Here is a 23864-nt window from a genome sequence, read left to right as displayed (position 1 = left end):
TAACAAATTACACACGTATAAATAAGACCTCAAAACAGTTTATCCACATACTTCAAAATTGACTCTCTTTGTTGTTTAAAGCGGGATTAATTCACATGGAGGAACTGAAATGAGATGTTGCTGCTCTGACACTGGAGCACGGAGTTCTCGCGAGATTTCAGGTTTGCTGTCACATGATTCTGTTTGGCGACAACCAGGAAATCATCAGTTGTTAGGGCTGAAAGAAGAAGAATACACGAGTTATTTGTCGTTTCCACCATGGCTTCTCGCAAAACGTGTCTGTATTTAGTTGTATTTATGTTGGATACTTACGCTGTCGTGTACAGCGATGACGCACCTGCTTCTGGTGCTTTTGCGGTGAACTCGCCTGTGTTTAAGCCCGCTGCGAGCTCCGTGTTCTCCGTGAACATGCTGTCTTCTTTCCCTGAAGACCTGGAGATAAGTGACTACTGCAACGACCTGCTCCACCTGTTTGGACAGCGGTACGTCGTTTATGTGAACTGCCTGGTGCCAGCTGCTCGACCTGTCAAAGTGTGTCAGAACTGCTACTCCAGCTACGACAACCTCACAGAGACCTATGAGAACATCTCAGACCAGGTACGTGCATGAAAACAAATCCCTGTTCTGTATTAGAGTTCACGTTTTCTACAGTCTGCCCGCATGAAGAGACCAGGCCGCTTCTGTCTCATGATCATGAGTCATGGGATGTTCCCTCTTTTAGGAAGCAGGAATTCATCATGACTCTTTTTTAATAGCATGCTCAGTTTCTATGTCACTCTTGTTAAAAAAAAAAAAAAAAAAAAAACACAACTGTGTACTTGTTAGGTGGGGGTTGTTTCTGTTGTATAAAGCCAATGAAGAAATCATGCAACAGACTGAAGATTATAACACCATTTAATCGGCCGAGGTCAGACAAGTTCATCAAACAAGCATGCTTACGAATCACTTGACTGACAAAGTAACAGTGTTCACAGTGCTGCTTATATTCTGTTAAAAAGGTGCAACCCACAAATTCCTTTCTATTTGGGTACATCACTATAAAACAATGAAGATGATATGACACTGATTTGTATACGTATCATATGTAGACTCTCTGTCTAGTAAACAGTTGCTGACAACATATAGTTGGCTCTTATCCATATATAGATCTGCTACTACTTAGGTGCTTCACCCATATAAGATTAGAGCTTCAGACACCCAAAAGTAGGAGTGTTAACAGGTGGTAGACAGACTTGAATAATACATTTCACAAAGATGAATGAATTTCATGAAAATTCGTACTAACAGTACTGCAATAAAAATGATTAAATGTGCCTGTGTCCTCAGATGGGTCCTGGTAATGAGACCTGCAGGGACAGCCTTCTGCGTAGTGATCGCCTAATGCTGGTGTATGTGCTGTACAGCAATTTGGAAGACCTCTGGACAAAATCAGACTGTAAATGTAAGTTGTTTTTTTTTTTGCAGCAGCAGCAATGTAAAGCACTGATTGTTTGTGAAGTGCACTTACGTGTGAATTACTTTGGATTAGATCTGTGTAAATAAATGTAAGGATTTTGCGCCTGCGTATGAACTTCTGACTTGTGTACGAAATACATTGGTGCACATTTTGTCAAGCGAGGCCAGAGATCAGGGTCAGGTAGAAGCAGCATTTAGTTTGGTTCAGTGTTTTGCACGCGGGAGGCTTTAATTGGAGTGGGGCGGTGGAGACACTGGATGTTGCAGAGGTCAAAGGTTTGTTTCATTGGTTAAACTCTTTGTATTTTAGGATAGCCAAAACGAGTAGGGCAGGGGCTGCTGCTTATTTCCATTATTGATTAGTTATAGATTAGCCTATAAGTTTCTTAACAGTCAGAAAAAAAGAATGAGTGATTTCCTAAAGTCTAATTCTATAATCTTATTATACTATTGCTGCAGCTCCAGTATGTCTTTATCCACATTTTCTTAAACAAGGTTCAAATATTAAATGTATTTTAAAAAAAACAGTGAATGATGTTACAAGGTGAAAACATCAGAAACAACTGTCATGTGTCTGAATTCATTGTCCTCTTTCATTTAATATATAGACCTCAGCTGATGGTTGTTTTGTCCCCCTTTTTGCAGCTTGTATCACTAAAGGATATGAGAGCCTGACCAATGACACTCTGTACTTCATGGACATCCTTAACCACACTCTCTCCTGCTTTGAGAAGTATTCACCGGTATGTATAAATTAAGAATGATGCCTGTATTGCATTGGTTTGTGTGGAGAAGCTAACATGATGTCTGTTCTTTTTTTTCCTCCTCACAGGGGAACCATACAGAGCTCTGCAAAAGCTGTAAGAACACGTACAGTCAGCTGAACGACCTGTACAGCGGCATGGAAAAGAATCAGACCTTGTGTATCGACTTAGAGGACGCGGTATGTTTGTCAGTAGCAGAGATTTATGAAAGGCCTCCTCAATGTGGGATTAAAGAAAGTTGCTCCCCCCTGGAGCCAAGACCATTAGAAAGATCTTCAGGGCGGTGACAAGATATAATTGAATGTTGATTAAAATTAGCACCGAAATTCATTAATTTTGAAAGGTCAGTCTTGATCTTTAAAGCAGCACAATATCAAAGCTTAATAGTTGTTTGAGAAGTGATCACCCACATCTCTCTGGTTTCAGATGAATGTGACACGCAGACTGTGGAGTAAGAACTTCAATTGTTCGTTCCCTCGCAAGGAGACGGTGCCTGTCATCGCCGTGTCTGCCTTCATGCTCTTTCTGCCCATCATCTTCTACTTGAGCAGCTTCCTTCACTCGGAACAAAAGAAACGCAAGCTCATACACCGTGAGTAACCAGCTTAATTCGCCCATTGTCACACAGAGATTTTATGACGGGGTTTGGGAGTCTTTGTGGAGGGGGACGGGGGGGGGTTGACTGACTGTGATATTAGGGATGGAGGAGAGGGGGTTCAAGGTTGCTCTAAAGAGGAGTTGGGGATAAAAAAAAAAAACCTCTGGATCATAGAGAGGGTCGGAGGATTATTTTTAAAATCTGTGTGTTGGAGTATGACAACTGGTTTTGTAGGTATTGGGCAAAGTGTGGATGTGGTTTGGGGGTGTGGGTGTGGCAAATGGCTTCTGATGGTCGGGGACAAATTAGGCATGTGTAAGAAACACTCATACCAACAACTACTCTTTCTACAAGATTTGTGGGACCTGATTCTAATTTAATTTAAGAGGGATTTATAAGAAAACACTTATTGAAGGGGCACCAGATAGCCTAGTGGTTATGTTTAGCGCCCCATATACAGAGGCTATAGTCCTTGTTGCAGCGGCCACGGGTTCGAATCAGGCCTCAGCCTTTTGCGCCTTTTGCTGCATGTCCGCCCCCTGCTCTCTCCACCTAACATTTCCTGTCTTTCTTCAGCTGTCCAATCCAATAAAGGTGAAAATGGCCCAAAAAATATAACATTAAATCTTTTTTAATTATAATGCATGATCGGAAAAAGTTGATATGACTTTCCAGTTTTAATACTTTACTAGTTAAATAAAGATTAACATTTTCAAAAACGTTCAAAAAAAGAACAATAAAACTATTAACCAAGGCTTTTGGTCAGCCAGAAAGCTACATTTGAATTGTACCTATGATCAAACTAAATGGCAGACTTCAAAGAATGCTCTAGTTCTAAATGTGCTATTACTTTCATTGTGTAAATGAATACTTTTCTCACAGGTGGCTGACTGACACATGTTTTTAATATCACACTGCTCCATTCACTGTGAAGGACATGGTTGTCTTACAAGGACACTTTACTTGGAAATTCTGTTTCGAGTGAAACAATTCGGAACACTTCCAGGAGTATTAAATCCCTGACCTGCAGCAGAACTGAGCCGCTGCTGCTACCTGATGTAGAAGTCAGTATTTCTGATAACTTATGCGTCAGGGTCAGGAAAGCGTTCTGTGAAGGAAAATGACTCCCAAGTCCCAACCTCATGATCTCAGTGCTTTGGATTTGCAACAAGTTACTCTAGTATTCAACAATTATTTCCTACATTCTTACCATGGAAACAAGCATCTTGGGTCAGAGTTAGAATAAGGGTCAGATTACAAAATGTATATGAACACTTTGCAGACTGAGCAGGCAGTGTTGGTAGAGTCAAAACGGGTTTGGACAAAGAGACTTTGTTGAATTAAACTTGTATGTCTGACATGTAGAATAATGTAAATTCTGTCTTTGCAGATACGAACAAATACGCAAATATGAACATTCAGGACAAACAGAACTGAAGAAGAGACGGATGATGACTATGAATGGAGGTCGGCCGTCGTCATTTCAAAGTTTCAACCCTGGAGAAGAATGACTTCACCGTCTTGTGCCTGAGGTTTGAATGACTTCAATGAATGTTGAGGACTCAACAGTATTGCACTTTACCAATTAGTATTCAGAGGATTTTGAGGATCTAGATAAATGAAAACGAAAGTAAAAGACTCCTGGCATTACAACTTTTGATTTCATTTCCTTCAAACCATCTTCCATAATACAATGAATTATGCTGGAACACTGATTTTCAGAGAATTTTAGCAGTAATTAACATATGAAAATAATAAATTATTCACAGTGAATGTTTGAATCCTCTACTTCACAGTTTATTATCGGCTTTATTTAATGACATTTGGATCTCCACACAGCGGGACCAGAAGTGTATATCGATTTTTTTAAGAGTGTGAACCAGATGTTTGCTCACGTAGCTACATGGTACACTCCTAAATCCTCACACAGATCTCAACCTCTCCTGCCTTTCGACTCATTAGCAATCTGAATCCTGCTGTCTGAGACGTGCGTGCGTGCGTGCGTGTGTGTGTGTGGTGTGTGTGGTGTGTGTGGTGTGTGTGCTTGTGTGCTTGTGTGCTTGTGTGTGTGTGTGTGTGTGTGTGTGTGTGTGTGTGTGTGTGTGTGTGTGTGTGTGTGTGTGTGTGTGTGTGTGTGTGTGTGTGTGTGTGTGTGTGTGTGTGTGTGTGTGTGTGTGTGTGTGTGTGTGTGTGTGTGTGTGTGTGTGTGTGTGTGTGTGTGTGTGTGTGTGTGTGTGTGTGTGTGTGTGTGTGTGTGTGTGTGTGTACTCTATATGGGTTGAGTAATGTTTTTTTCTGTCTCTAATGTACCAATGTCCCGAAAAGAGCTGCAAAAAAGAAGCACTTGATGTCCATTAGTGGTGACATGTATCTGCTGTAAGAAAGGAGGGGGGGAGGGGGGGGTGCACATTTGTTGGGAGGGGGATGGGGCATATAAAGACATAACACACATACTTTAAGAGCACTCCAAATCACCACACTGTGATGTTACCGGTTTTCCAGTTGTTTTTCTGCTGTTGCATTAAGCTTCTAATGTGCTTTGTTGTCGTTTCCCACTGCTGTTTAACTTAATTTGTTAAGGGTTTGCGACTTCTCATGATGTTGAATTCTCCTCTTTCATGAGTAATGAATTGATGAAGAATAACCCTTTAACTAAAGCATTCGCTGTAAAGTTGTTTCAAGACTAATTCTTCTTCATAAATAAACCTGTGTATGTCAGAAACACCCTGCAGCTGTGTGTGCTGTTATTTAATTCAATGACTCTACTTCTATTGCCTCTAATAGTTACATTGAGCATTATTAATATATAACTCTATATCACTTGTTTCAGATTGCAATGCTGTTTATTTGCCTTTATTTATCAAAGTGAAGCTGCTTTGCTTATAAAGCATTAAAAACCATGCACAACAACAACACATCATTTGTCAAAATAATGAATATAAAAATCGGATAAAAATTAGAAAAGCATCATGTGGGAGGCTTATACAGGACACTGACTGCCCATTAAGGGTGTATTTCAAACCTTGTGATCACAGCTTATCAACCAGCCAAATGCTGGACAAAGAATGTGTTGCATCTTTTTGTCCACACTCTGAAGTTAAAAAATGTTATTTTCACAGAGTTTTAAGGGATCTGGAATGATCTTCTGGGCTAAATGCAATGTGTGCATGTTTGTCATATTACTGTGTATTGGGCTTCCATATTATATCTTGCCACCTTGTCGAACAACTCAAAATGTATAACTTTTGTATAATGCAATTGTAGGGATGAAACTCCCAAAACAGTCAGGGGGTCAGTTTATACAACTTTAAAATAGATTAGAAAAGAAAGCATTTTTTTGCTGTTGCACATTGTGCAGTGAAATCAGCAAAAATAAAATTCATAATGAAAAGATATGTAGCTACACGTACAACTGTCATAAAAATAAGAGAATAAAAATAGCTCTTATAAATCTTTATAAATAGATAGGTGTTGTCTCCAACAGCACAGTGGTGACTGCAGTTGTGCCTAATGAGTCCATGTTTTAAATCTGTTTCTTCAAACAGGAGGGGCCCTTGTTCCCAGGTTACGTGGCCTTGTGTTGATCTCGCAACAAGGTTTTTCCCTCCGTCATTAGCAGCTAATCTAAATGTGGGATAAAGATACTTGGCCGAATAATCGCAGCAACACATCCGTTAAACTCCTTTGGCTTTTTGGTCTTGTGGAGCGCAGCCACTGCTGGCCATCAGCGGCTCAAAGAGCATTACGGAAATGCCGGGTCATATGATCCGGTTGCTGCGGCCAGCAGCAGAGCCGCTGAAAACTAAAAACACGGCCCTTTGTCATCCGCGCTCGTGCGCTCAAGAATGACAGCTTTGATTCCCGTTAAGCCTCGTTGCTTTCCTGAGGCACACCGGGTCCTTAAGCGGGGCTGAAAGTCAGAGAAAAACCTCCAGGCCAAGTGGACCTGAGGCCGCCACGTGAACGAGAGAACTGATGGAAAAGCTGCAGTTCCTCCTGATCCTCTGACTTTTAGGCAGGGCTGAAACTAATAGTTCGATTTTATACGTATTATACCTATACTAGCAATGTCTAAATCTGGTAGCAAGTGCATATTCATTCACAATTTCACTAAAGTGACATACCACTGCCTTAAAGCTTTTCAAAGTTGTCTCCATTTAGTGTTTGTTCCATTCCTTAATTTGTAATTTTACGGGATTACTGTTAATAAAAATGTTGCAGATTTCTAATAATTTAAGTGGTGCTCTTTCGGCATGTCACTCTACTTGAATGTGTGAGCTTCAATTTGCAGAACATTTAGTTAATACAAAGATGACTGAATTGAGAAATACATCTTTTCATAAATTGCATGGTGCAGAAACGCTGAAGAGAGCTTTTTTTATGTCATTGCACCTAGTTATTAAGCCAGCGCCTCAGGCACAAAGCAACATGTGTGGAGTAGAAACTTGAAACAGAGTAGGATAGTAATAATGTACATTTTGACACAAACTGCATCAGATTAAAAAATGGCCATAGCAGAGTATTTTTGTGTGGGTCTTAAAACTTGGATGAGATATTTAAGCACTTTACATAGGCTACTGCTGGGCAAGTTTTGGAAGGGGCACTGATTGGTTGATGAAAATTGATGCATTTAAATTGTAAATACAGAAAAGGTAATAAAGTGTTAACAAAATGCTGGAGAGAAAAAGTGGAGTAGATGTCATACGTATGCATCAAGTGTCTAAGTACCTCAGAACTATGAGAGAGTATAGTGCTATAGGCTTGATGTACTACACATCATGTGTCATTAAGGATGCATCATCTCTTGCAACAAAGTAGCATTATTATTTTTTGTTGCTTGAAAAATGTTTTACATTTCAGGAACAGAAATTTAGCTGTCACATGTGTATGTGCATGCAATAACTTTTAAAACAACTCTCCACATTTAAATCAATGCTTTCCTTTTATAGTAACTGTCACTATAACATCTGCATATTTTGCATTAAAAGTGATACAGTTTAGAAGATGGAGTTTGTGTCAGTGTGAGTCCTGTACTCCTGTCCTGTACTGTTAATATATAAAAATATATATATATATCTTAGTGTCCTTGTCTTTGGTCCCCAAATATTCTCCTTTATAGACAGAGGCTGCTTTAATGAAATAAAGCTCTGTTTTTAGTCTATTTTTCACTCTGTATAAGAGAAAAACTATTTTTTATTTTTCTTTCATATTACAGGTTGTACACTGTATTAGCCACAACGTGAAATACATTGTTTTGTGGAGGTAACAGTATTTCTATTTGCACCATCTCACTGACCTGAGTACAGTGCAGCAAAAAAAAAAAAATCCAGCAGTAATCACGGCCTAATGCCATGTATAATTATTGTACACCTAATCCACTCACAAAGAGCTTTGACAGTATAAAATGACTTGGGGCATAATTCTGCTGTGAGTGTGTCAGTTTAGGTGGAAGAAATTAATATGATTTTGTAAAGCGACTCCTTTCCTGAACACCGCTGCCTGCTCCACTTCTCTGCTGGATTAAGAGGGAAAAAAATGTGCTGAGGTTTGTGTTAAAAACAATGAAAATCTCAGATATTGTGAGCAGACTTTGCACCAAAAACAGAAATGACAAAACACATAATGACATTAGCCTTCAACCCCATTTAGCCTGCCCTGAGTACTGGAATTATCCAGCTTCTAGTCAGTTTTCTCTATTATTTATTTTAAATAAAACGTTTACACATTTTTAGTAAAGATGTGTTTTCCTCTGTGTGTAGAAGGCTTTATGTGTCAATATTACGTTTGATTTTTTTATTGCAACCTCACTTTTCATATTTTGAAATAGTGCAAAACCTAGTTCTTCAATTTTTATAAGTTCTACATCACACCATTATGCAGTTAATGTTGTTCAATACAATTTTCCTTTTTTCACAGTAACTTTGAGAAACACTTTGAAGCTATATTACTTCCACTTTTATTTTTTACATTTTACTCACACAGTCAAAATGGACCAAACCACAAGTTTAATTTGCACACTCTAGCAGTAGCGTTCTGCATAGCTTAATTGTTAAACCAAATACCTGAATGCAATAATCCAATTAAATGGAAACATCAGCAAAGCTCAGGGACTTTACTTTACCGACCAGCATTTACTCTAAGGAAAAAATAAATGATAACATTTTATTCAAAATTTTAATAAATGCATTTTTTTTCTTTAAAGAGTGAAAAAGTAATAATCTTAAACCCTCTAAAAAGACGGTTTCTGGATGAAATATTGATATTCTGTGCAGATTTCTTTAACCAAAATCAAGAAAAGTCTCTGCAAACTCATGGACATCAAACTTCTGTCATTCATATCAAATCCTGTGTGCAAACATTTCCCCTTTCTCGTTCGCGCTAAGCTGTCATAATGTGCGAACGGGTTAGTTGACTTTTTTTTTTTTTTTTAAAAGCTGAGGGGGTCTTAGAGCTGGAATGTTTGAGTATACCGACTAACGCTGGACTGAGGGATGTTGATGTCCACACAGTTGTTTCCTCTCATCATAAATTAAGCCTATCAGAGGCAATGAAGTGGCCTCCAATTCACAGACCCTGAGATCAATTTAGTTTCTGCAACAATCATCGTGCCAACATGTGAGATTTGTATTTTCCCCTCCAATAAAAGCGTCTTTGTCTCTTTGCATCCGTGTTTTTTCAGTGTCCCTCACTCCCTCTTAGCAATATTTAAAGGTTTAGAGGTAACATGTAATCCTGTTTGCGGTAGTTGCTCCTGCAGATGACAAAAACATACTTTTTCACGAGTTACCTTGAGACAAGGTTGGAGTTTTTCACATTTGATGGAAGAGTAAGAGGATGCTGTTCATGTTGTTTCTTTTTCCAGCCTTCAGTTTTACGTTTATTCAATTTAATTCTTGTTAAATGACTGATTTGTTCTTTGACAAGGTCATGACCTCCTCCAGACTATATTCCTCTGAACGTTTTGCTGTCATCTAAATTGTCCTCCTTTCTTTTTTTTTTAACAGTCCATCCTTTGAATGTCTCCTTAGTTATTAAGAAACTGTTAGTCAAGACTTAAGTTGTTATGCAACCTCCCACCACCACCAACACTCTAATCTGTCAGTTAGTTAGGCTCAGATTATGCACCTCTCAACCCCTGAGTGATGAATATGATGCTTTGTTGAAGAGGGAGTAAACATATGCCCCCTCTGAGCACACACACACACACACACACACACACACACGCACACACGCACACACGCACACACACACACACGCAAACACACACACACACACGCAAACACACACACTCTCAAAGAGCATATGCAGAGTGAATGGGGCTTATTATACACCTGTGAGAGGGGTCAAAGTCTGTCAATCCCTGGCTTATTGTATTATGATAGATTATAGAATCACTCTAATGGCAGTCATTCAGTTTGTAATCTCAGCAAGCTTGATGCAAAAGCACTCAGAGTTCCAGCTAAGGGTCTGTTGAAAAATAAGGCCTCTCCCTAATTCATTGCTTTACTTACCCCCTCTTTCACAAAAGGTCTTATGACAAGTCAGCTGTTGGTGACATCACAGATGCTGGATCAGATGTCAGAAACCTTTGCTGGCTGACTTACATCCATTGTGGATCAGCCGCAAGCTAGGGCACTTGAGGCCAAAAGAGCGGTGAGGTGCCCACAGGGGGGAGAGGATGAGGGCGAGTGCTGCCAAGAAGCAGAACGGGAAAGGTCTTAGGGGGGCACTTCTAAGGGCAGAAACATCTGACCCATGTGTTGGTTCGTCTTTGTGGGCAACTGAGGGTGCCCATCTTGCCATCAGCTTGAGAAGACATTTATCATTTATGAGGAGGGGATGTGCTTGAATTAAATTTCTAGGTTTGGGAGTAGTTTATTGTCTTAGACAGCACCTATGAGAAAGAGATGCATGGCTCACAAATCTGCATTCATTTCACAACTGCCTCTTGTCAAAAGCAAAACATTTCAAGGGGATTAGTTTGTGATACCTGAGTAGGACTTTGATCACAACACTATAGTGCCACCTTAAGTCAGCTCCTGAACATAACATTAAAGCTATACATAAACATGTCATTTTGCTTTAGCTCATAGGTGAATATTCCTAGGTGTAGACATATTTACTGTATGAAAATAGCAATTATACTTGTATTCTTATAAAGTTTTAATTGCCTGCAAATAGGCCTATATTCTATTATTACAAGGTTTGTTTTGACAATATTCTTAACCTGTGTGTTAGCACTATGAGTGCTTCTTTTGTCTATCAGTGTTTAGTATATATGTGTGGGATAAGTTACAAAGTTGCAGACAGTATAGGCCCTACTCCCCTTAAAAAAAAAAGGTAATGGCATTCAAATACCTCGCTTTTAAAACACTAATCAAGAAATAAGCAAATCCTGCCATTAAAATGGTGTTGTTTTGGAGAAAGTAAGACAAACTCATAACCGTTCATTTGTTTGGAGACAAGATTCGTCCACTAGATGGCAGCACAAGGCTATGTATGATAAATCAATGATCCAGACGCTCAGTATTAGAATGCTGTATAAAATAGGCCTACTCGAACAAAAAAGGCTGATAGCAAACCACTTAATAATAAAGGCCTATTCGTCTTTTTTGTTGTTGTTTAGGCCTATATAAAGATTATATGACTCTGAGGTTTTAAGCTCCTCAAAGGCACTCTGCTGTCGTCATAGCAACGTTTAACAAACGGACCGCGGCGACACAGACCTGCTACTGTTTATCTTCTACTTTACAATACCGCAACACTTTTACACAACCTAATCTTGATATGGAGGAAGCTGACAAGGATCAAGAGGAGGCGAGTGAACCCGAAAACCAACAGGATACGAGCGGGTAACTTGCTATCGTTATCTTAAAGTCACTGATTCGCCTCTACTGTTAGTTAACATTAGGCTACAGGCTACTTCCTCTCATGTGCTTTTGCTTCAATTTAAAAGGCTAATATACTGTACAAATAGCAATGGGTTTATTCAATTCATACCCTGCAATTTTAACCATGTTTCATTGTAATTCATAATTTTTTTTCTTTCAAATACAACCTTTAAAATGAGCACACTGTCTGTCGTTAGGGCCTCTGAGAAGTTAAAGGAGAAGTCCTGCAGGAGCCAGCCTCAAGAGGAGCAGGTGGAGGAGAGTGAAGAGGTTTGTAAGAGTCTGTATCTATTTCATTTATCATTTCATTGATTAATGTACCGGCGTGTTCATTATTCATTAGTTAATCAAGCTGTTTGTAATGTAATTGGTTTCTGGGGTGATTTCATCTGCTTTTTTCTATTCATCACAAGTTATAATTTCAATTTCAGTTATTTGACTTTAAAGGGGTAAGGAAAATGTGTTCATTTCATTTCATGTTTTTATACAGCTCATGACCATATTACATGGTATGGAGCACAAGCAAAACACAATAGTAACAAAACAAAGCAAAAGACCACGGCATGATCAAAATATAACAGACATTACTGAAACAATAGAATCAAACACCCACACCTCCAAAAATGTCAAGAAGCCTTTAACTGTATAAAGTCAGTTAAGACTTTCAGTGTTTGACATGAAGAAAGCAAATATCCATGCTCCCAACAAAGCACCACCACCACCACCACCATAAAAAAAACAATACAAAAGTAATCTATTACTAATTATGATTACAGTTGTAAGCATACACATCACAGTTTTTGACCATTTAAAATACTGGAAATACTTGAAGAAAACATATATTTTACAACTTTGACTTTTTCATTTCCTTGGAAAATTCTCTGGTGAACTCCAAAACATGTAGCTGATATTAGCTATAATACTTCAGATGTCTTTACTCAAACTTTTGAAGAAATACACAAATTATCATGAAATTAGCTCCATCCTTTCAATATTCACCAAAATTGGGCTAAATATAGGAGGAAATGTGATGAATCAGCCAAAAGTAGCATACAGCTGTAGTACATTATTGTTGTTATTGTGAGCTGCAATTTTACTTGTTTGAAATGTGTTCACTAGCATGCACTTAAGAAGGTATATCTTATACAAACAGAAGTGCCACAACCTGTATAAGAACTGTCCTCCTTTATATCAGATAGTTACTCCTCAGAGGATACTCAACCTTCAGAGAGATTTGCCGGCCTTGGTGACAAACATCCAAACTGCAGCAGATGCCAAAGAGTCAATGCGAAGGACGGCGCAGGAGAAAGCTTGCAGATTAAGGTTCCACTTTTTTTTGTCCTTCACCAATTCCTCACTTCTGTCCTACACCAGAACCCAATACCACATAGTTTGTCTACCTAGTTGCTAAATTGACTTTATACACTATATTTGCCCATTTGTTTTATTGTCTTGTGTTTACCAAAGTATTTTGTTTTTCTGGGCTCAGATTGGAGCGGCTGGAGAATGATGTCAAATCCAGCGAGGAACATTTTGAGGAGATCACCAAAGGGTGGCTGTTAGCAATTCAGAAGGGGACCCCTCAGGAGCTGCAGGAAGCGCTGAACAACCAGCAGCAATTATGTTCTGCTCTCATAGAGGACAAGAAGAAACTCAATAACAAGCAGCAACAGGTACATCCATCCGTCCGTATGTCCATCTGTCCATTATTGTCATGATTATTATTTGTGATGTTATCCCTTGTCTTCTGAAATCTGAACAGGAGCTGAGGGTTGGAGATGATCGCTTTGTTAAGGACTTGAGGAAGCATGCAGAGGAGCTGGACCTAATGATGGAGAGGATGGAGGAACAGATCAAAACACTGACAAAGGCCTACAGGGAGGAGCTGGCCCAGTTGGAGGTAAGAGACTAGTGGCCTGTTGCACCAGCTAGTCCTGTGTTAACTTTGGATACACAGCCCAGTCTAAACCCAAATTTGAAACTAGTTAGTTTGTAACCCAAGTTGTGTCATTGTTTGGTTGCACCAAAGAGTCGTAAGGTTCAAATTAGAGCGTAAAGTCCAAACGAACCAAAATATTGTTGTAGAAATTACCTTTTAACTTCATGTGTCAAATCAGTAAAAAATATTTTTTCTTAATGCAGTCTTTGTTGAATAACGCCTTAATCTGCTAGTGCAGATTAACAACTGATACATCAAGTAGTAAAATGGTCAACTACGGAAAACAGAAACAGCATTATAAAAACAAAGTCATCCTACATTTCGAAGGGATGTAATCTAATGGGAGAACTCACTGTCAATGCCTTTAAGCCAATCTAACCTCAGCTCCACCTCACTGCTCCAAGTTATTCCACCTTTTAAAACGATACACCACGACAGCAGTAGGGAGGACTTTACATCTGCAACAAATTAGATGTAAGATTGAAGTTGTAACTTCTGCCTACATTTGTTTAATGTCAGCTGGTGCAGCACCTTCAATGTAAGTAGTCGTTAACTGGCCCGAAAATAGAAATGACACAAAGCCGGCCGATCCTGTGCCAAAAAAAGCTTTAAAAAAATGAAAATTTGTTAGCATTAACATTGTGAGTTTGTTAGCATGCTAAAGATAGCTCATTGTACTGATGATCCAAAGTTTAGCCTCCCAGAGCTAAAAGCATGAATGTACTCTGTTTGTCTTGTCACAGTTGTCTTGTTCACAAATGGTTTCACTTGTGTTGTTCGTAGGAAGTTTATCAGCAGGAGAGCGAAGTCTTACTCATGAAAGACAAGAGGGAATGGGAACAATCCATGAAGAAACTTTTGGACAAAGAGGTCAGCCCTACTGAAAGTATAAAACAACACACTGTCTCAAAAACTCCTCAGTCCTACTTTGTGATTAATCATATTGTGCATATCAACTCTGTATGTAATGACATCTACTCTGCTGTACACTTTGTTTAGCTGGAGAGGCAGGTGCAGATGCAGAAGGAAGTGGAGGAGCATCAAGTGAAAATGCACGATGTGATGTTGAAGACTTCTGACAAGATTAACACCTTCCAGTTAGAACACAGTGAAACGTTTCAAGTAAGCACAAATATTAATGTCTAGCACCATATTTGTATCTAGTCATTTGCTTGTGTTACTGTGTCTATTACATTAAACACCTCTCCTGATGAAACCAGCTTTTGATGGACTACGTTGGAAAAGCATGGGATATTGTTCAGATTGTGATTTCCAAGGACGAAAGTAACGATCATTCACTATTTCACCAATCAAAGCCCAGTTTTTGAGAGGTCCTCTTCTTGCCTCTGCAGGTTCTGGAGAGAAAGTGTATACATTTTGACACCACCAGCGGGATCGCACGTCGAGAGCAGGAAAAGCAGAAGAATGATGTGCTTTTACACAGGTTCAACCTGACACAGATGAAGAGCAAGACCGTCAGGTAGTGCAGATTTCTTCACAAAGACACACAGGACCTGTTTGCCCCTGGTATTAGCAGGCCTCCTGGGGGATCAGATCACTAAAGGACAGCCCTAATGGTGGTCTGGGAGGCATTTGTCCAAATGACTATGGCTGAGTGTTTATGTGTCTGTCCTTGGCTCCATTAAGGGAACTCCTCTCCTCATATTCACAACAACAATCACCTGTAGTAACTGACCACTTTTGCACCAAAAATGATGTCTGTTGGAGTGTGAGGATACATTAGTTTTATAACCTGGATCAGTGTGTTAGTCACGCAGATCTTTTGTCTTTTTTTCACTGTAAAGAGTCTCCAGCCTGCAGTGGAGTTCAGCACTAACTGATAAATCATAGAACAGTAGAAGAACATCAGACTTAAAGGCAGGGTTGGTAACTTTCAAAATCTAGCATGATTTTGAAAGTAGCATTCCCTCAGTGATCTGTCTGCACCCACCCCCTCCCCTCTGTGCGCCATCAAAAGCCACGCCCCTCACTTACACGCACAAGCGCCATTGGTCCAGAAGCGGACCTCAGCTCATGCTTTGAGTGTAGGCTCGTGCATGCATGGGGTAAAGGACGAGCAGGGAGATAGGGATGCGTGATTGGTTAATCAGTTTGGTACCTCGTGGCAGACATTGGTCAAAGTTTTTACATGCTTACAACTGCTACAGATGACGGATTTTCTTTGTTCCTTTTTGCAGAGCACGAGTTATTAATGTCTGTCAGGAGCTAAAGACAATTTCAACCAAAATCTTAAAATGTGTATCAGGAGAAAATTACCAACCCCCCCTTTAAGTTTTATATCACTTCATCACTTCAGTCAGAGATCAGCCACACCCTCTTTGGTGCTTTGGCAAATGAGCCCAGCTCTCTGGCTTCCTCTGCAGTGTGTCTTCATCACATTTTATTAATCGTTTGATTAAAGGCTTATAGAAGTGAATGAGGCGCCATGTTTATTTACACATAAAGTGGGAAAGTGACATATGATCACAAGTGGCCACTGAAGACCCATTTAAAGACACATGAGCTGGCAAGATGTGAACAGCTGTACTTAAAGCCATCTACGTGTGATTGGATCTCTCAGGTCACATCCATAATACCAGGTTTAAACAGCCGAACCTACTCTGCATTATAATTCATCCACTCTGTGTTAATCAGGGATGGTTTTGTGTTTCAGTCTGAAAACTGAGATGAAAAATCTCAAGGCTCAGTTTAGCAGCCAGGAGGAACAGTTTGCAGCGAGGAGCCGGCAATTGCCCGAACACTACAAACGCAACATCCAGCAATACGAACAAGCACAGAAGAAAATTAAGTGAGTCATTATCAATTTTATTTATTTATTTATTTCATGTTTATTTGTATAGGGACAAGTATGGAGGATGTAAACCGTTGCCACAGGCTACAGCATTTATAGCTTAAACTAATTTGCAATTGCCCATCCCTAGATGGGCCTTTAAAATACATGAATATCAACAACAAATACACAAAAAGCTGTACCGAACAAGCACAACAATAAAAGACTGACAGGTTTTAATGAACCTTGTGTTAATGTGTGATTTCTTATTTCTGATACATGAATTGTCCCTTCTCTGCAGGCACTTTGCAGGCGCCAATGTTAGAAAATTTGAGCAGATGTGGCTGATGATTGAAGAAGAGGTGAAGCAACTAGTTGATAAAGTTTTAATTATAGACTCGCTGATCTGCGAGCAGCCCCTCGGCATAGCTTGGGTGCGACCTAATTTGCCGTTCATGGAGCAAACCGATCCCACCCAAAAACAGGCCCAGAGCCCCACCCACCAAGCTGTCTCCAACATAGACACTTCACAGGGTGGTCAGAGGACGATGGACGCCTCAGTCGGGCCTACTTTAGAGACTGATACCGATATCATAAACGTCAACGCTTACAAGGAAGCAAAAGCAATGCAGAGTGAGAGTGCTGAAGACGAGGAGGAGGGGACGAATGAAACTCTAAAAAAAGTGATGGAGCTGCTGTGCGATGAGGCGGTGAGAAATAAAGATTTGTTTGGTAGAGCAACACTTTATCAAGTAGAAGTTTGCACAGAGGAAAACACAATGTGTCACCATTTTTGGATCACAATCACAAGCCACAGTAGTGCAGCCACTGCCCATAGGAAAGAAATATTCTGACATATAATCCTTTAACTAAACATAAGATAAGAAAAACGTTGATGTTAGAAATAAGTGAGGCTTAGGGATGCTGATTGAAGGTTTTTGTTACTTTTGGATAGAGCCAGCAGACTAGCATACAGACATAGGAGTTGTATGAATCTTCTTCTCAGCTAACTCACGGTAAGAGAGCTAATTATAATGTTATAATAAGGTTACTCCAACCAAATGTTTCCCTTCCACCTGTCACAGGGTTTCCTGTTGGAGGACAAACTCCTGAACCTGCTGGATCCTCTGGAGAAGGAAGAACAGACCGTAGTGAAGCTGGGCTCCCTCCTCTCAGTGAGTCAGTGTTTGGGACAGCATGTTGTTGGACAGTAATGAGCCCATCCTGAATAAAGAAACATTGTTTTCTCTTCCAGGCTTTTGGCATTGAGGTGGAAGAAGTTCACAGACTGGCTCATTTCTTATTGAAGTACAAACCTCAGCAGGCAGAGCAGACTGAGGTAAGGAGGGACACAGATAAGACTTGCAATATGCAATCATTATTTCTGCATTTCTACTAGTTTTTTATTTGCCTACAGGATGTTTGTAAAGAGTCGCATGAGTCCATTAACAAGGATGAAGAAATGGGGACCAGCTGTAGGAGGCATGTGACCTCTGAGCTCATTGATCCAAACCATGTTTTGCCTGCGCTGAAGAGCTTCCTCGCACAGCATGTGAGATCCAGGTAAGACCACAGTTATATCCTGAAAAAAGACATTTGTTAATATGATTAATTTGAAGCTAAGGCGGTCTTTATCGATGAATATTTTCTGCTGTGTGCCTGCTTCTCTTCTAAGGGAGAGTTCAGCCCGCCAACATCTCAGTTCTCAGCATGTAGCAGCCCGGGATCCTTCAGAGCTTGAAGCCTACTGGGAGAGCGTGGGCAACATCATCTCTGAGGACAAAGTGGACCTCTGGGAAGCTGCAGAGGGAGAACTGAATCAGTACCAGTGAGTAACAGCAACAAACACACACACATGCAAAGCAAACATCCCTCTGCAATCAAATAAGTATTTTCTTCTTCCGGCGTTCCCAGTGTGGTCCTGACGGAGATCTCTGAGCTCATTCCAGAGACTCAGAGTCTGGAGCAGCAGAACGCAGAGCTGCGGATGCTGCTGCAACAGTCTCTACAGTCTATAGTAAGGGAGTTTGTTTTTTATTTGCGTTTAATAGTTCTATAGTGTTTGTAAAGCTGTTCTCCAGATATTTAGTAATGGTACAGGTTGAGGACCTCCACTGAACAAAATAAGATAACCAAATACTAAGAAGTATTGTGCATGAAGTAATAGTATTAGTATATTTCTACTCATATAAGTTGATTAGGAAACCACCAGAAAAGTCACATCAATAAGTGACATATAAGTAATAATTGAAATATTTCATCTAAAATGACCTACTTTCTTGACCCAGCTTCTTAAAAGAGACCTTTTGCTTTTCTCCCTTCATTACAGTTACAAATAGCATATCTTAGTGTTTTGTGAAACATAAGCAATTTTGAAGACTTAAACTGGAGGTGTTGGGCTCTGAATCTCTCTTTTTTACTGTTTTATGCATGTTTGAATTCACATACGAATTTAAAGACAGCCATGCATCTACAAAACCAAACAAATGATTGTGCCTCTTTGGTATAGCGTCTCATAACTCTGTCTCTCTGATAGGTCAACACAGAGCTGGAGATGCCCTTACCCTAAACTAACATGGAATAAGCAGAACTGGGACACTACTCAAAGGACTGGAACTCAGTAAATAAATAAAGCTTCTACTGCATCATGTTGTACTTTCAGTCTTTATTTAGAAAGAAATCGGTAGAGCAGTGAATAACATCCCCAGTACATATGGTGATATAGGGTACAATGTAAACACACTAGCACAGAGTCATACAGTGGTTTTATCCCGCAGTGTGGAAGAGCTTGTGGCTGAGCTCTGACGGCAGAGAGAAGAAGAGCAGAGCAACGAAGAGCAGGCCCAGCACAGCAGCCAGCAGCAGCACGCAGTGGAGCCTGTAGTTCCTCCAGGCCAGGATACACAGTGTCCTCGCTGGGCTCAGCAGCCACGACATGCTGCCGCTGGGGCGACTGGACAGAGAGATTCAGAGTAAGACAGCTGTTGTAATATTGCAAAGAGTACTGAAGATGTACCACATCTGGTGAAAGAAGACTCACAACTCTCATTTCACCTTCTCAATCCCTGACAGTGGAAGTAAAAAAAAGACCACCAGGGGGCAGTGTGTGAACACTATAATTACATATCACCTGTAAAAATAATAAAGCAAACTTCAATAGCAAACAGTGGCAACATCCAGCATTTAGAGCAACACTTGCGTTATATGATTGGACGTTGGACTTCAGATTATTGTCAATTATTAAATCTCTTTTTTCTGTCTCCACCAACTACAACACTTTCAAGTCTGCGTTTGCTCAGTACTGCCCCCTTGAGGCCACCTAGGACCGTTTCTCATGAATTGGATAAGCAAGCGCCAAAAGAAGCTAAATCTTAAGCTAGCTTCTTAATGATCCAATGTGTTCTCATGCTTGTTGCTCACCTAGTCAGTCATTTACAAACTAAAGATACTGAACTGTGGGCAGGGAACCCTTTTATTTCACTTTAGACAGCTGAATTTGGTGGTAACTATCTGAGGATATATCACTACAAAGGAGGGAATGTGATTCATTGTTTTTTTAAATAAAAAGACAATAGCTACTTGGAGAATCTAAAAACATGAAGACCATGGAAATCGGTTTATTTCAAATTGCCAAAACAGACAGAAAATAAATATTACACACTTTTAAACAGATATATAAACACAGATTCATTGTAAAAACAGGCAAGTTCAGTGCAAACATTAACTCTGTAAATTGGTGAAACAGAATCACAGACTGTAACACAAATGAGGTCAAGCAGGCAAATTTGAAACGGAGTAACAGACACTGCAAACAACGCCGACTGATTCAGAGATGGATTCAGAGTTTTGTGAAATAAACCGTACTTCCTTTTACCTCTTCACTCAAGTGCACTTTAATCATATTTATACATTAACTGTAATGTTAAAGACAACAGGGTAGCTCATTTGGATTTTCATGCCAACACACATGACCTCTGTGGTCAGTTATCACAATGATGCATGCATATTGACATTTTGGTAGATAACCGTAGTAACTGTGATGTTTTTGTTGCTTTAAAGGACTTATAAGTCAGATTAAGTCAAACAGAAAAGTGCAAATCATTTCTGTGATTCTGGTGTGCAGGTTTTAACAGTGGGGATTATCACAGTGAGCTGCGGAGCATTTATATGCAAAGATATTTGAATAATGATGAAGTGTGCATCACTGAAAGACTGCTGAGCTGTGCTTGTCCATATAATTATAAAAAGGATCAACTATATTATATGTATATATATATATTTTAGTTTGCAAATTCTGTTTGAACCAAGTCTAACTGTGTTGCTTTGATTCAGGAGATGAAATATGCATTAAGTCTGTAAAGATATTGAAATCATTTGGAAGTTATCTTGACCTTTGTCTCATTTTAATTTAAGGGATTTAATTAGGAAAATAGACATCTTTGTTTTTATTCTTCATCATATTCTTTAAGTGTGCAAATGTCGCAGATCTCAATATTTAAAAGAAAAGTTCACACTTATTCTAACCCCCTACATATTATCTATGAGCAGTATATAAACATAGAATACATGTAATTGTAAGCTGATACATGTGGCTGGTGCATACACAGATAAAAGAACATATTTAAAAGCTCTAGTGTTATAATGTAAAACTGGTATCCACAGGAGAAGTTTTCATTCACAGATGCTGTACATTAATAAACACATCAAAATACCATATCGGCTTACAACTACATTCAATGTTTATATAGTGCTTATTCATTCTAAATAAGGGTTGATAGAGCCAAGTGCTACCGAAAACATTGTTAATTTAATTTCTATTTATCTCAACACTTTAGCTGGAATGGGAGATCTTAAAGCATCACTTGAAATGAACGTCCATGCAATCATCTGACCACCAACACAACACTTGGATTCAGCTTGATAAACTGTTTGAACAGAAAAAGAAACATTCAGAGTCATGGAACAACTCGAGCGGCAAATGATTGCTTTTGAGTTCAGTTCAAGGATGGAGTCCAGATTCTGAACGTTAGATTTGTTAGGATGCTGCAGATTGGATGGAGGAGTAGACAGTTAGTGGAAAAAATGTCTTTTGAGGAGGGGTCAGCGTCTCTTCTAGGTAATGGGAGGTGCTGTTTAGGATGATCAGAATGGAAAACAGAGGAGGAAAAGTATTGCAATTGGATCTCTAAAGTGCCTCCTCCTCCCTCTGCCTCCCCCCCTGTGAGCGAGACTCCTTGTACTTTTTGTCTCCTCCATCCAACCTTCCATCTTTCCGGCTGGTCGTCCCCTTTTCCCTCCCACCCTCCCTTCCTGTCTCTCTCTCGACTGGCTTTCAGGCCCCTAGCAGCTTCTTGACGAGGTAGCCCGGCATGCTGTAGAGGAAGAGGCCCAGCATGATGAGCAGCAGCATGGCCAGCACGATCTTGATGATCAGCCACTTGTAGCGGTTGCAGATCAGGTAGCGGATGGCTTTCAGCGGGCTCAGGAACCACAGGAAGGTGGTGTCTGGCCGACTGGAGGGAGTGAAATATGGAGAAGGTGTATAAGTGAATGAAGGAGTGAGTTAATGGAGGGTGAGTGGTGTTGGTGGATGGGAAAAGGGGAGAAAGAGATGTGATGTAACATGGGAGTGTAAAAGAGAGAGAAAACTGGCATTAGTGATTAGTAAGCCAGGTAATAATTATTAGTTTTCACTACAGCATGCTTCACATTTCTACCAATCCAACATTACGTAGGACCAAAAGATCACATCACAGTGTAAAAGTTAAAAGAATAAAAAGCACATCGAATATGCAGATAAAAATGGATTGATGGATGAATGACCAACACTTCCAAACTCAGGTTTTTCTACAGATGTATTGTCTGACCTTTTTGGTTACTCTATCCAGTCATTGACTTGCATCTCTAAAAGCCGTTTTTTCAAAAACACACTCCTGAAAATATCTAGATAGATATCTATCTAGACTGCTCCTGAAATTCTCTGGTGCTGGCTGTTCACATATGCACCTCACAGCGGGAGACTATCCCTTTCAGATGGGAGGTAGCAGCGGGTGGGGGGGGGGGGGGGGGGGGTTTCCTGAGTCAAGACATGATGTGAAAAAAAAAAAGCCCTAAAGTGGCTGACGAAGCAACAGAGCTCTGCTTTACGATGCTATAAAGAAAGTATTTGCCTTTATATCAATGCAACTTGTAGTTGACCGTATCAACATCAGAGAGGAGAAATATCATAATGGAGAACAGAAAAACATAATGCAGCCGTTCAATAATGCGCACGGAGATCGCAGCGGTCTTGTGTATACATTTTCTGCACTGTGTACCGCTCACAGGATACAAACGTCACCACCCTGTCCCACTCGCTTGAGGGGATTTCTCCTGATAATATCCTGCTGTGTTCTCACGTCAGCTCACTCAGACTTGCAGACTGAGGACATAATACTAGAGGGCTGGCAGGTAAAGTTGGGTAAAGTCAGAGTGGAATCTGTGGCTGTTTGCGTTCACACATGCAGCTCCTCCTGCAAATATCAGGATCTTTTCAGAAGTCTTCTGCAAGCGTGAAAGCACTTCAAGGGAAAGAGTGAATCCAAAAACCTCTAATCATTTTATAGAATTTCAACTAAATTTAACTTCATTATAAAGACAGAGTATGCCTGATTTTTCTTCTTCTGTTCAATGTATTCCAATGTTATTGAGTCAATGTAACATAACTAATGTATCATTGCTTTATGAATGATAATGACACTCCTGATATGTCTTTCTAACCTAACACTGTGTTCATGACATGTTGGAGTTAAAATAATTAAGAGTTTAAGACTTGTAAATAGTGTTTACATTCACATCTAAGTTGTAAAAACTAAATCAGACTTTTCTGGACCCTAGGATATGGTATGTCCAAAATGGCAGGTAATAAAAACAGAAGAGCATGAAAGTTAAAAATACAAGCCGGCCTGTTGTTTAAAATGTAATCAAGCTTGAATATTATGTTAAATCATCAATGCATGGTATTTTTACGCACCATACAACACACCTGCAATTTAAATCATCTCAGTTGCACAGAGATGTTAACTTGCCATGCTCGCAGGAATCTTTCCCTTGTTTACCATCCATCACATATGATGTAAACAGCATTTTGCCGGCTCTTCAATCCCTAAAACTGACCGTTTGATTTCATACTAAACAGCTGGTCGCTTGAAAGATGTGTAATGGCACCTGATGGTAGTAGACACAGTCACTAATCTACTGATAAGGCCGCAGAGGAGAGAAAGGAGTGCAGATAAAAAGGGAGAAAACAAACACACTGAGAAGGAGCTACAGGTAGGAAGCAAAGAGGTTAATAAGAGAAGCAGAGACACTGAGGAGGGGGCGGAGGCTACCAGGACGTCAGACCCCCAGTATCTTCTTGACCAGGTAGCCGGGGATGGAGTAGAGG

The 23864-nt window shown here is 39.9% G+C and overlaps 3 protein-coding genes across 3 annotated transcripts in view; 2 read left to right on the top strand and 1 right to left on the bottom strand.

Moving 5' to 3' along the window:
* The first annotated feature begins 202 nt into the window (after positions 1–202).
* On the top strand, positions 203–5541 carry ostm1 (osteoclastogenesis associated transmembrane protein 1). Its single transcript, XM_061051957.1, has 6 exons — positions 203–597; positions 1327–1441; positions 2101–2198; positions 2288–2398; positions 2646–2811; positions 4208–5541. The coding sequence occupies exons 1-6, from the start codon at positions 259–261 to the stop codon at positions 4252–4254; spliced, it is 876 nt and encodes a 291-aa protein (XP_060907940.1). The 5' UTR covers positions 203–258; the 3' UTR covers positions 4255–5541.
* A 5984-nt stretch (positions 5542–11525) lies between these two features.
* Positions 11526–19272, top strand: drc1 (dynein regulatory complex subunit 1 homolog (Chlamydomonas)). The gene is made up of 16 exons (XM_061051954.1): positions 11526–11669; positions 11906–11978; positions 12904–13031; positions 13198–13381; positions 13471–13608; positions 14431–14517; positions 14647–14769; positions 15000–15127; positions 16322–16456; positions 16740–17148; positions 17524–17613; positions 17694–17777; positions 17856–18001; positions 18141–18266; positions 18353–18455; positions 18975–19272. The coding sequence occupies exons 1-16, from the start codon at positions 11605–11607 to the stop codon at positions 19005–19007; spliced, it is 2052 nt and encodes a 683-aa protein (XP_060907937.1). The 5' UTR covers positions 11526–11604; the 3' UTR covers positions 19008–19272.
* Positions 19273–20040: 768 nt separating this feature from the next.
* otofa (otoferlin a) overlaps positions 20041–23864 on the bottom strand; it is an 85253-nt gene continuing 81429 nt past the window's right edge. Inside the window, exon 46 of the mRNA XM_061051956.1 lies at positions 20041–21951. Within this exon, the coding sequence (XP_060907939.1) occupies positions 21771–21951 (181 nt within the window). The 3' untranslated portion in view covers positions 20041–21770. The remainder of the gene's footprint in view (positions 21952–23864) is intronic.

This window comes from Labrus mixtus, chromosome 12 (assembly GCF_963584025.1).
Source record: "Labrus mixtus chromosome 12, fLabMix1.1, whole genome shotgun sequence".
Taxonomy (NCBI): domain Eukaryota; kingdom Metazoa; phylum Chordata; class Actinopteri; order Labriformes; family Labridae; genus Labrus; species Labrus mixtus.
This window is presented reverse-complemented; position numbering and strand designations above follow the sequence as displayed.